Source organism: Poecilia reticulata, chromosome 7 (genome assembly GCF_904066995.2).
Source record: "Poecilia reticulata chromosome 7, P_reticulata-male-v2, whole genome shotgun sequence".
In the NCBI taxonomy this organism is placed as follows: Eukaryota; Metazoa; Chordata; class Actinopteri; order Cyprinodontiformes; family Poeciliidae; genus Poecilia; species Poecilia reticulata.
Window position 1 is genome coordinate 8,462,202 of NC_088836.1, and position 13,852 is coordinate 8,476,053.

General features: G+C 38.4%; 1 protein-coding gene across 1 annotated transcript in view; it reads left to right on the forward strand.

Moving 5' to 3' along the window:
* Window positions 1-13,852, forward strand: part of ajap1 (adherens junctions associated protein 1) — a 59,156-nt gene that overhangs the window by 23,625 nt on the left and 21,679 nt on the right. The window contains exon 2 of the mRNA XM_008413091.3: window positions 5,074-5,834. Within this exon, the coding sequence (XP_008411313.1) occupies window positions 5,074-5,834 (761 nt within the window). The remainder of the gene's footprint in view (window positions 1-5,073; window positions 5,835-13,852) is intronic.

Sequence of the window (13,852 nt, forward strand, 5' to 3'; positions counted from 1 at the left end):
GAGTTTGATGAAGGATTGCAGTGGGAGAGCTCAGACTCCTGCAAGATTGAGCATATGGCAAATATCATTAACTCTGAGTCGAAAAACCACGAGAGAGATCGCCTAATACGGTACATGTGAACATGCTGTGTGTTTTTTGATATTTGAACGTTGTGAGCTTTTACGTGCCACGCTCAGAGATTTTTGCCTGATGTGGGTTGAAGCTCAAGGTGCCTCTTTCATCTGCTGTCTGTCAAGTCTTGGGTAAAATCATCAATCCAGCAAGTCTTTTGGTGACCTTCAAACCAGAGTCCTCCGGGGCAACAGACGCACTGATTAAAGGTTTGCTCCAAATCTTTACTTGGTAATGCAGCTCCCAGTACGTCTGGCTCAAGCAGAAGCTTGATATCCTGAGATAGAACTTGGGGAGATGATAAATAATGCCATATCATATTTTCTGCTTTACTTCCAGTTATAACTTTCGCGCGTCAGCTGATGAAAATGGGCATCATCTTCTTTCTAGATATCTAGATGTCGTAGCCTTTTAGACTAAAAGACTAAATAATATTCTACTACATTCTTTTTTTCTTCTTTTTTTTGTCTAAAAGATTCACAGCTTCTGGCAAAAAGTGTCTCATTCACATTTTTCAGGCTGTAACCACAGCATGTCTGTGAAGCAGAAGAAAAACTTTGCATGTTTAGTTGTTTTTTTTTTAATCATTTTTACAACTAAAAACCAAAACATTTAGACATTCGCTGGTGTTTCTCTGCCTCTATTCTTATACAACTCTTTCAACCAACTGCTGCTTAATCAACACTAGTGTACATATTAATGTACATATTAAATCCAGTCCTGTAAAGACCTCAGATGTGTGTTAGAGAACATTAGTGAACAAGTGGCTTCATAAAGACCAAGAAACCCAGATGGGTTAAAGAGAAAGTTGTAGAGAAAAGTAGAGTTGTGTTGTAACAGTATCCCAAACTATAAGCCTCCGATAGTGCACTACCAAACCACCGACAAGGAAAGAGAATGACAGAGCTATAAACTTAGAAACCTCCCAAACTGGTATAGTGGGAAATGGGAGCATTAATCTGAGATAGAGCCAAGAGGCCCATAGTAACTTTGGAGGAGATGCAGAGGTCCACAGTTCATGTTTGGTAACCTGGCAACAAGTAAACTGTCGGCCATGAACCCCACAAAAATGGTATTTATGTAAGTGTAGCAAGGAGAAGGTGATTGCTCAAAGAAAGCCATTGATGAAAGAATGCCATGAAATGTATTTTTGCAGAAGTCTACTATAGTTGTACAACAACCCTGAACACACAGCAGGAGCTTCTGCAGAATGATTTAGATCAAAGATTCCAACACATGATCAATGATTCATGTGTTGGAATGACCCAGTCAAAGGTTAGACCTAAATCCAATTGGAAGTCCTTGGCAAGACTTGAAATTTAAGCTGGTAGAGACAAACATCAAAAGACCTGCAGCTGTAGTTGGGAAGAAATGTTGTTTTGCCAAGCATTGAAACCACACTTTTCAGACTCCACACTTTTCATGAAATAATTTAAATCCATGTATAATTTTTTTTTTTACTTCACAAAAATACAAAATTTTCTGTTGGTCTGTCGCATAAAAAAGCAAAGTTTCAGGGATGTGAATACTTTTGCCGGACTCTTTATATCTAGACCAGAAGGGCTGCATGTGTTATCACGCTCTGAAGATAAAATTGTGAGACTGGGGCAGGAGAAGCTCTGGATAAGGCCATGTCACAAGCTCCACTAAAAGGATTTCCTGCCACATTCCTGGGGCTTACCTAAACCTTGAAGTCAGCCATGGCAGTATGATATAGCATGTGCTCATAAAATAGGACGCCATGCACACCAGTCCCATCAGAAAGCAATCTGGTTTGTTCACGGCGAGAATGTTGCACTACTTCTTCCGCCATCTGTGCAGTGTACTTCCAAATTATATTTTCATTATGCAAGATGTCAGAGTGTGTTAGTGTCTCTTAAATTATCAATGTGCAGTTCCTAGAAAATATTACTTGCGGCTAAGATATTATAGCTCTAGCAAGTCCTGTTGTGATTGGAGTTATGCAAGTAGTACGCAATCCAAGTAGGATTGAGGAAGCATATCAGCATGCAGAATTGTGTGTGTGTGTGAAGAATGAGTAGAAGAACTGCATGCCTTGCAAATGAAAATTATTTATGCAGTATTTAATTATGTTCTCTTCCAATTTATTAAAAAGTAAAGATATATTCTAAATTAATGGTAATTCATTGATTTTTTTCTTTTATTTAAATTTGTAACTCCAAAGCACAAAAAAACACAAAGAGGATTAAAAATAGTAAATTATTTAAGGATGTTTAGCTTAGGTAGCTCTGAATTGCTTGAATAATTACATTATGTTCAGGGGATAACATCCATTTAGCTTGGATATACTTTAATACTTTTTTTTGCTTTTAAGCAATACAAATCAATCACAAAAAGTTAGAAAAGTTTTATTTTTCTTTTTGTATTAGAGATTCTTAGCAGCAGATCTTATACAGCTCTTAAGCCAATTTACTTCCATTTATAGAGGAACCGCATTCATAAGGAAAATGGATTTGCAGGTTGAGCAGTCGAGAAGCGGCCACAATGCATTTGGTGGAGGCAGTGTTTGTCGTCACAGTAGGCGATCTAAGTAAGAAAGACGGGGTGACCTGCCTGTTGCCCAGACAGCAACACCTTTGACCACTTGTGGAATCAGGTGGAGATGTGCAGTTCGTGCCAGTGACCACCACAAACAAATTCACCGACTCAAACCACCGACACCGTTGAGGAATTGGATGCTGCTGCCCCACAGCAGTGTGTGATCAAGCTGGTGATCAGCATGAGAATGAGGTGCCAGGTGATTGGAGCTGTGCGTGATTCTCTCACATACCAGCTGAGTCCCCTGATTGTTGAAGAATTGAATTGTTAGATTTTCTTTAAGATAGTTAAGGTTTCCTCACAGGCTTTACACATTTTTTGTATTCTGTGTGTAACTCTATCAGTGTTTTTCTTTTCTGAAAAGTACCCAAAATTCTGCCCCCCCCCACCCCCCATGATTTCATTTATGTTGCTTTATACCTTACTCTTCATTAATAGCCATTTTATTTAATCTAATCTAATGCCTTCAGTCTTCAAAGCTCTCTTTTAGCTGACCCTATAATGCATAGAGTGAGATCAGAGCTATTGGCTCTTAGAGATCAATAGGGTGTAATACTTTCTGTGCGGCATATCTGATTCACCATGTTATGTTTATCATATTTTTGGAAGTTTAACTTTCTAGATGATAAGCTTATTTGGAAAAAAAAAGAGGAATGTGTCTACAGCTGTTTCAGTGAAATTGAAAAGATCCTTTAGAGATGTCTTTAATTTAACATACAGTATGTTAAAATCTTGCTTATAAATCAAAAAATACAATTACTGAAAATGAATTATGTATAAGCAAATCAGCTTTTGACATCAGTTAGAAGTTTGGGACCATATTGCTTTTCAGATCCAGCTTATTTTCCACGTACAAATGAAAAATAACATGACTGTTGCAGAACTTCTCTCTGCTAACTTTAGCTCCAGTCCTCACTTGGACTCAGATTTAAATGCTAAATGTTTTATAATCATGCCTATTAATCTTGTACAACTCTACTGTTGCAAAGTCATTTTATTAATGACAAGGAACATCCGCTTCCCCTATCGCATATTGAATTAATCTGGCCTGTAGAGTCAGAAGTGAATCGTCTCGAGTCTCCAGGTTGGGTCGGAGCCAGGATCAGTGCCAGAAAGTCTGAGGTCAGGGCCAGGGCTCGTACAAGCCAAATTATCACCCGTATTTTTAGCTGTCGATAGTACTCTGACCTTGTCACAGCTCTTTCGTGATCACATCAGCTCATTTAAAATTGTGTTTTAAATTATTCTTTTATAAGGGGCTTGTTGGTCCCTCACACCTCAGTTGAGAAGTAGGGAAGAATGAAAACATGGTTTCTGTTATCAGTCTCAGCCCCACTGTCTTTATGCACTGCATAAACAAAACCTAATGCTGACAATCAAGAGTCATTTTATTCTTAAATAATCACATTAGCTCCATTAAAGTTGTCAAATGACTAACTAAACTCTTGTAATACACATAGTTTCCAGTACAACTCGACAGTATACGGGTGACAGTAGAGTGCCAGAGTTGCACAAACAAGCCTCTATAATTATCCGATGTCTTTTTGATGCCTCTAACCATTGATGAAACCGACCAGCCTGTTTTCATTTGTCATCAAACTCTGTGACGCCTCCAAAAGGAGCTATCCTTGTGGGCTTAAATTGGGCAAGGACAGCAGAGATTAAAGATAGCCTATAATGAGGTTTCTCCCTCAGGAATCAATGTGTAGCTTTGTCCCAGGGGCCTCTGAAGGTTGAGTTTAAAAGCAACCCACTACCAGGTCGCAGCCTGAATACACAGCCCATCTATCACCTTGTGATCAGAAAGCGAAGTTTATACCAAAGCCAAGACTTTCCAGTACTATTCAGTAAACTATCTCAGTCTAAATGATAAAAAAAAAAAAAAAAAGAAATCAGCTATGTATTTGTCATGCTGTGTAATATGCTGGCATAGTGCAGAACAGCCTTAAGCATTGCTCTGCATAATCAGCTTGCTCCTTAGGAATCAGATGACTTTGTGTCTGGGAGAGATAATGTGGAATATGATGATCAGCTAAAGCACACCGACCTTGTGCATTGGTCTAATTGATACAAATCTGGAATGTCAAGGATAACTCTATCTTGCCGTTAATAGTTCAAAGCAAAGAGGTACAAATCCAGCGCCTTTCTCATGTTCTGCAACATTTACTTTACAACTGACCTTTACGCTGTAATTCAAGAGCCCCTTTGTAAAAGTAATTATTGCCAAGGCCTAATGGAGCAGCTGTTGCAGAAGTTGTAGAGTCTAAACCTTAATTGGTGTGCAAAAGGATAATAACTCCAAATGCAAATATTTACATTTTTAACTGTGCTGGATGTTTTGATTAAATTTTCCTTGTCAGTAAAATGACATGTCTCATTTATATTTTGTGTTTTCTCTGCAGTTCGTCTGCTCTGAGGCCAGGCAGCTGTGTGGGGCACTGGGTCTGGATCCTGCTGGCCATGACTCACCTCACCTTGGACTTCTCTGTGTGCAGCCCCCTCAGCCCGAGCCTGGGGATCAAGCTCACGCCTAAATTGGTTGCTCGCTCCTGGCCTCGGTTGCAACCTCTCTGGGATATGCCCAACAAGCTTCACTGGAGAACAGTGGGCCCATTGGCGCGTCGACTCCTCCACCCCGTTCCTCCACCTCAAGAGAACAGGGCAGGGATGGGGCTAAAATCCAAAGGTCAAATGCACCGGAAGTTAGCACATAGAGGGCAAGCGGCATGTAAGGATTGCTGGTCCAAATACTCTCAAACAGAGCCAAGTGACCCTTTGGCTGGGATAGTAGAAACTCCAGTCGCGACGAGAGGAAAGTTGTTAATCAGAGCCAGGAGGCAACTCAAAGGGAACAGCTACAACAAGCTTCAGGAGGGCCCGAATGCTACGGTGCATACTAAGGGGACTACTACGGTGCCTAGTTTCATAGACTGGGGACCCACAGGGACAGATAGCACTGATGATGACAGCAAAGGAGAAATCAATGAAAGGCTATCCACCAGGGCCTCACCCACCACAGTGGCAACAACTACTAGCACTACTTCAAGGGTCTCCGAAAGGACGTTCACTGTGGTGACCTCAACACAGTCCAAGAGTACCACCAAGTCCTCTATCAGCAAACCAGAGACTGCCAAACCACCAAAGCCATACGGGGACACACCAGGTAAGACAAAACGACTACAAAACAAACGGTTTAGTGTGGATTTTATGGTGGATTTTAACTTCAGTCCTCGAGGGACAGTTCCTTGCAATGTTTACTGTAGAAGTGTCACTGCTTTAACAAACCTGTTTCAAATAAGGTCAAGTCATTAGCAGGACTCTGATGAACTTTACATAATGAGGACGTAATTCAATTATTTGGTTCAGGTGTGTTGGACCAGTGACACCTCTAATTGTTGCAGGACACCGGCACTTGAGGACTAGAGTTGAAGACGCCTGGTTTAAAATATGACAACATTTCATCTAGCTGTACTTCAATAGATTCAACACATGACTTCAGTGCAGAAAAATACATTCTATAAAAGTTGTCTTTTCAATATAAAAGGATTTATTGACAGATGAGCATGGCTGACCTTTTGACCAGGACAAAAATGTATTTTGTGCCTTTAATGTTAAATATAAAACAACTGTTTAAGCCTTGTTCAAGTTTCAACCTCATTGATTAGCAATTACAACTCATTTATATAAAGAATTATCAACTTGCAGTGGTCCACATCACTGTATACCTAATTCAGTTTCCTTTGGCTTGTTGGATCTGGACCAAATTGTAATGAGTGGTGACCCATATAAATTTTATATACCCTTGGGGATTATCACAATTTGTTGGCTTCTGCGTATCTACCTCCATTTTGAGAACCGACTACAGGTTTATAATGTGACTTGTGGGGTTTCCTGGGCGTCGGATAAGGTTTCAGTGTTGTATTCTTTGAGATGCTTTCTTCTTATTTTTGCCTTTTGGTGTGGCGTTAGATTATACTCAGACAAGCACCAAAGTTTTCTGAAAAGAAGTCACTCTTAGACAAAGTTTTGATCACATTCTTTATTTCTGGTAGAATAGTTGTGCAAAATTGTGTGTAAGGCCAGTCCTTTGAATGAAAAGCAACCTCACACATTAGGATGCTTAACTACTGTGTGAACATGACCAGCACACTGGACTTCTATACATTGTTAGCACAACGGCATCCAAAAGAATCCCATAAAATAACAGGAATACATGTAAATGTACAATACCTAATATAAACCATAAATCTAAAACAGCTCATGAAATGGCAGTGGCAACAATATTGACAAAACCCTATAGATAAGTGGGAAGAACGGGACTGGTGGCGTAAAGGATACTGCCAAATGGTTCAAATATGTCCATGATATTCTGAGTAAATGCTAATTTTAAGAGTTTCAAGCCACCTACAGTCACTTTGACAAAAAATGCCCGTAACTGTTTGCATCACACCTGTAACCTGAATCTAATCGTATGTTATTTTAGTATATTTTATCAAAACTGTGGTGAGTTGGTGAGATACAGCAATCTGTAACACTTAATTTGATTGCAATTTTGTTGATTTTAACGTTCCTCTCCTTGCTGTGTGCTGTCTGACTGAGGGGATCCTGGTTAGTCCAAGTGACTATTAAAAGCAGTGAACTGGATCAAACTCACCAGATGAAAGCGAGTTGGACTAATGCTAATCTTTCCTTGCCATAGAAAATGTACAGTGATAATTAACATAGACGGTGTGAACCTGTCGGACTAGAGGGAAGGATTATATTATTTGGATAGAGGAGCAGAAGGAAAAAGTTTGTATGCACACGTTTCAAATAGGAAGAGTGTGATGCAGTGATTAGAGCGGGCATCCCTTATACAGAGGCTACAAGGCTCAATGCGACTGTCCCAAGTTCGGGTCCCGTCCTCGGTTCCTTTGCCAAACGTCCCCCCCATTTCTCTCTGCTCTCATCCTGTCAGATTACTGCCAAATGAAGAGTGGATGTCCCAATGCGCCCCATTATTTATGCGGGTTCACAAACCAATATGTGTAGGCACTGGATAAATTCAATTAAAGAATAAAAATGGTGATGGTAAAGCATGTGTAAGTAATATTAAAAGGATTCAACTCTACCTGTCTGGTCCAGTTTTCCTTTATGGCTTCACAGGCTGAAAGTTTGGTAACCACTGCTGTACACAAGCAAAAGAGAAGAAAAGTATTCTGCTGCCCATCTTTTGTGCTTCCTGCTGAGTTTCTGGCTTCGCCGCTTCTTTGTTGCCCTTCCTGTCACAAGGCTGTTGTCCAGAAGTCTTCATCTGACTGTGTGGGTAGATATACTCACACCCACATTGTGCCAATGCCACCTAGGCTGTGCACTGGTGTCAACTCGACTCTATTGCCCACTTCTTAGTAGGAGGCCATCTTGGCACTTGCTTGACACTGGATATCTTGAAGCCAATAAGAAAGTATAAAGCATGTTTCTGTCATAATGCATACTCTTCAAACTTTCTTTGCTGTGGCTTATTTCGCATTTAATCCGTTTAGCAATGTAAGTGGAAGATTTGTGTTAAAAAAATGAAAAAAGAAAGCTGCAAATTTGGAAAATGCCAACTACAAACTTCAGCCATTACTGTAGTCATAAAGGTTTTGTTCATTATATGAAGAAGCATAAAATTAAATAGTTGGCATGCAAGTGTGTGGGTGAAAAGAATTTACATCGAAACTCCTGACAGACAATTGAAAAGACAGACTTGCCAACATTTTCTGTAGAATTAAGAATGCAATGTTCTGGAAAAGAAAAAAAGGAAGAGCAAAAAATGTTCTTATGACAAAAATAGGCTGCAAGAGAAATTCTTAGCATTTGCACAGCACTGTTCAGTATTGTTCACAGTCATAACTCATATTTTCCAAGGATTCTGAAATGAATCAGACTATGTTCAATAGACAAGTGTGAAAAGTGCACTGCAGTGTTCTTTTATAAAAGAACACTGCACTGTAAAGTAAAAGATTTTCAGGATGAACATCCTGTGCTTCACATGGAAAGGATTTGCCAATATTCTCTGGCAAAGGTGTGATCCAGTTTGCTTTGTTCATGCCTCATATTCAATCAAGTAGGAAAGTAGATGCACACAGACTCATGTTGGCAGTAGTGCAAGAGGGGGAGCCCATTTTTCTGCTTATACTTATGTTTTTTTTTTTATGCCGTATACATTCTGCATCTTTTATCTTTCCTGATGATTTCAGTTTATTTATACTTAGTATAAAAAAGATAATTGGAGCCACACATTGAGATCTGTGTTCAGCCACAGAGTTGTGCACAGCCACGAAACATGCAACAAAACAAAACGTTACATTTTGCCAAACGCCGTCATAAAAATAATCAAAAATAATCTTCGGTGCAGCTTTTAGATACGTGACGTTGTTTGAATGAGCAGTAAAGGAAAAGCAAACAGAGGAGCAGAATTCAAACACACAAGATTTTGCAATAAACATGGACATGAATGTTTTCCATGGTTTATGTCCAGTTACGTGCATGTTTAGCACATTAATATAAAAGATGCACAAAACTGTTAAACTGCTGTTAACTTTAAATTATCAATGCAAAAAATTTTTAAAAACACATTTTTTAAGTTCATTTTTTTGTGAAGCATGAATGCGTAGCACTTGCTGCATTTCGCATGGAAGCTTACTGCAGTGGCTCCCTTACATGCATACAGCGCCCTTGACTACAGTGAATGCTTGAAATACGGCACATGGCCACTGGCGACATTTATGAGCGACCCTCTGAGCAGAGGCAACCCTCAACGTTCAGCCTCTCAGCCTGACGTTTCTGAATTAACGTTTCATTACATTTATGAGGTACATGACTTCTTCATTGATGTAATGATACATAAGTTATGTTCAACATCTTATCACACAATACTGGTCTAATTGAACATTTCCAACACGGTGCAACAGCAGACATGTCGTAAAACCGGGCCACTGAGCAGTAATGGTAGCTAAAGTCTTATAATTTTTTTCTGTTGCTATTGCATTGATGCTTGTGAACATGTAAAGAATCAGCAAGAGAATATATGATTTGTTATAAAATCTATCTTTAAAAAACAGCTTTAATGCTACAGGCATAAATATGTATTCCATGACCGTGATTGAGCTGTGTATAATGAATGCAAAATGGCAGTAGTTAATGGTCTTGTCAGCTCTGTTGTGATCTCTTGATTTTCCCCTGATTGGGAGGTTAGCGCGAGGCCACCTGTGATTCAAATGATGGCTTGATATTGTATGCAGGAGGAAATTAGTTAACACGGCTTCCTGAAAGCTGACAAAGGAAGAAAGTCATTTTTCTCTTTCCAAGTGGGTGCACATCATTGTTCCGGTAATTATAATTAATTATATTGTGATTTATAAGAAGCAAATCTGTAAAACTGCAACGTTGAATGCAGTGTGGTCAGAAACTTGGGTGCACCTAACTTTTGTGCTGGTGTACCAAAGAAAAAAGGTTTACCATACCAGTTTAACTAACCAGCACAAAAAGTTGGTTTAGAGCTCTGCCAAAGCTTATTTACAAAACTACAGTGTCATATTTAATGATTAAGTATCTAGAAAAAACTGTACAAAGAGGCTGCATTTGACTGCATTATATTAGCATTGCATTATCCAAACTTAGATTTTCTAATTTAAATCTCCCTTTCCGTTCACGTCTTCACAAACCCCTGCTGATCTGTGATCAGTGTGCTGCAGGTATCAGCTACATTCTTATAAAAACTTTAATCACCTTTCATATTAAGACTAATAATGTAATTATTCTATACACAGTGTATTTAATGACATAGTAATTCAACACCTTTTAATTGATTGATGTGAACTAGAAGCTGCAGTATGCTTAGATTGATTTGTCACTTCCACAAAGGACAAAAACAGCCAAAATCCCAACATATGTAGCATCAACAGCTGCAGTCTGAAGTTTCTTTAACTAACTTGACACTTCAGTAATATAGATGAAAGGTGTTTGCAGTTGTTCAGTGTTTCAGTTTTGCTCATCTGCGTTAACATTTATCCTGATAATCATATTCTGCTGGTTGTTTACTTCATCCCACCTCAGGATTTTTTTTTCTGCCTCCTACTCCTGTTTTACAAAAGAAAAAAATCCTGTTTCACTTGGTGTTATGCAAGTTTTATTTTAAGACTACCAGCAGCATAAATTTGACAAAACTGTTTTGCATTTTTACAAGTGGATAATGAATTTTCAGTCCAAACGTACTTTCTACATATGCATATATTTTGCATAAAAGTTTTGACTTAAACAAATGTCTAAGAGCTTAGACCCTGTGTCATAAGAGGCATACATCTGTGCAATAAATAGCCTGCATACACTAATTCAGTCTGACAAATAAAAAGAGTGAGGTCATTGAAAAATAGAATACATTAGCAGTCAAAATCTACAAAAAAAATTAAAAATCATATTTCTGATCTGTCTGTATATTTAAATGTAGAAGAAGTCATACAAAAGTCAGATGTGCAGTGTGGGCCCAAACAAAGCAGGAATTTGACATTGTGCCAGATTTTATTCTTTGCACATTTAAAGTAAGACGAAAGACATTATGTCTCATAGTGTTTTTATTGTGGCTGTCATTTTTATGAAGTACCTTTATGGCACTCGGTAATGTCACGCTTCCTAAATTGAGTAAAAAAGCTTTAAAACAAATGTGTCTCTTGTAGAAGCAGCATAATCTAACACAGAAAGTAGTAGAAAAATCCCACTTGTTATTGTAACAGTTTTATTCAGTGGCAAAGTGAACTATTACAAATTAGATAGCGCTACAGTTAGCTCTAATTACATTATATACAAAATATAATATACACATCTAAATACGATCTGTTTTACATCAAAACGGGAAAGAGTAGACAAAATGCTATTTATATAAAACAGAGAAATCACAAAATAGCTGCTCACCAAATCTAGTCAGTGTTTATATCAAGAACAATTCTTAATGTAAAAATCTCTTTAAAGACCTTACTCTTTTAATATCAAGTAATACAAATAGTTTAACTGACACAAACAGTATTTAGGTCCAGTACCTATCTTTCCATCACACACACTGAACATGATGGTAAGGGAGGCATCACAAGTCCAACCCACGCCGCTAGAGAATACCAGCTTTTTGGGGTTTCCATAACAACTATTTATTGTAGGGCTTTTATGAACATCTTTACCAGGGGAGCAGTAATAGTGGAGAGTGCTGTGCATTTTACATTAAAATAAAAAGTGCAAAACGGCAGTCTATAAAATGTTTCATTGTCCTTTCTGCTGTTCAGCACAGTTTGCCACTGACACACTCCTGTTGGTCAGCGGGGTTGATGTTACTCATGAGCTGTTTATTATCACAGTCAAGAGGTCACATAATACAAGGTGTAAATGTTTACTAAGCCATCTGGGAGAAAGGAGAAAGATTCAGGATTTATAGCAGAACGATCAGACTCTGTCGGCAGGGAAGACGAATAGCAGACGAGAGCAAAATAAGAGGTTGTAGCTGTTAGATCGTTGACTACAGAAAGATCATTAAGTTGATGTGGCAACCTTACAAAAAAAGCTCTTTCACTTGAGCTCGTGGGGGGTTCTTTATTAAAGCAGCGGTTCAATAAATGAAATGCAGTTAAAGCCAGATGTTCACGAGAGCTGTATAAATACGTCAGACATTGAAAATAGACGTTTTATCTTTTAGACAGTAAGCAAGCATCTGGTTTCAACTGCACATTGAAAAGAATGGTAATAGCCTTTGAACACTACAATGTTATGCATCAGTGCATTTCAGATTTTGTAGGCAGGATTTTGTGCTGCACCTTTTGTTCCTCTAAGGATTTGGAATGAGCTAAGGGTTCAGGCTCCTTCTAAACGTGAAAAAGATGTTAAAAGTTTGTAAATAAAGTGTCTTGATTTTTAAGATTATACACATAACCCCATTCTGGTTAAATAGCGGTAGCAATTTTGATGCAGATTATACGTTGTCTGATAGAATAACAGACAAAGCCTCATCTTAACTGTTCATTTGACCTCATAATTGAGAGTGTTTCAGGGTGGAGGAATTCATTTTCAACATTATCTCGGCCATCAGATCAGATGAATTTTGTGATTTTTTTTCTTTTACTTTTTATTGCTTGGGATTTCACAATTCAGGAACTGGCTTGTTTTGGTTTAAAAACCGGCCATGTGGTGACACAGAAATAGTCCCTCTCACCACGCTCCATGTGTGAGTCATGGATGCTGGCTGTAGGCTAGGGCAACATCACTAAAGAGCCGGCCTGACTCAGCACCTGTTAGCATCGAACGGTTTTGTCTTCGTGCCCAGGCCTGTAGGAATATATATTCAGAAGGGGTTTTCCGTAAAAATAAGTAGATCAAAGTTAATAATTCATACATGTTGTTGCGCTATCAGCTGAATGACTGCCACTAAAAAAAAACCCAACAACAACAACAACAAAAAAAGCAAACATTTTTGCTAAAATTGATCAAGAGTTTCTGGAAAAGGAGTTGGAAAAAGTTTTGCTTGGAGAAGAAGAAAGTGCACTAGGAAATAAATGATCTATTTGTGAGTCTATCAGAAGAACCTCCAGGCATTTTTACACTTAATTTAGTTGAAGGAAGAGACAGAATGCACAATCAATGCATTCTGCACTTCTTAATGAATTTTTTTTTCTTTTTTGTTATTTTCTGTTCTCTTGGTTGTTTTTGCCTTTAGTTTACGAGCTGCTTTCACTGAGTCCGTAACTCGGCACAATGAAATGACATCTAATTTCTGCTTTTGATTCAGGTTTTAATACTTTGTCAAGTAAAATGCATCAGTAAAAATGTTTTTGCAATTGAGGCTTCAACATGCTCAGACACGTGTGCCTGTTGAAGAGATTCGTGATAATTGATTCAGTTTGTGAAACTCAGATTACAGAGAGAAACAGAAATGAATGTGTAAAACTTTCCCATCTGCATGTGCAGCAAAGTGAAACCACAAAACTACAGGACATTTTGGCAGAATCTGTCTTTTTGTCAAGGCCTTAAACTGATTGACCAGAATCACTTCCAATTTCAAGAAATTGCTGTGTTACATTCAGAGTCCCCTGAAGCTGTTGGATATTATGCTTTCCCCACAACAGAGAAAGTACGTTTTCTAAAAAAAAATAAATAACAGTAAACAATAACAGAATGTTGTTT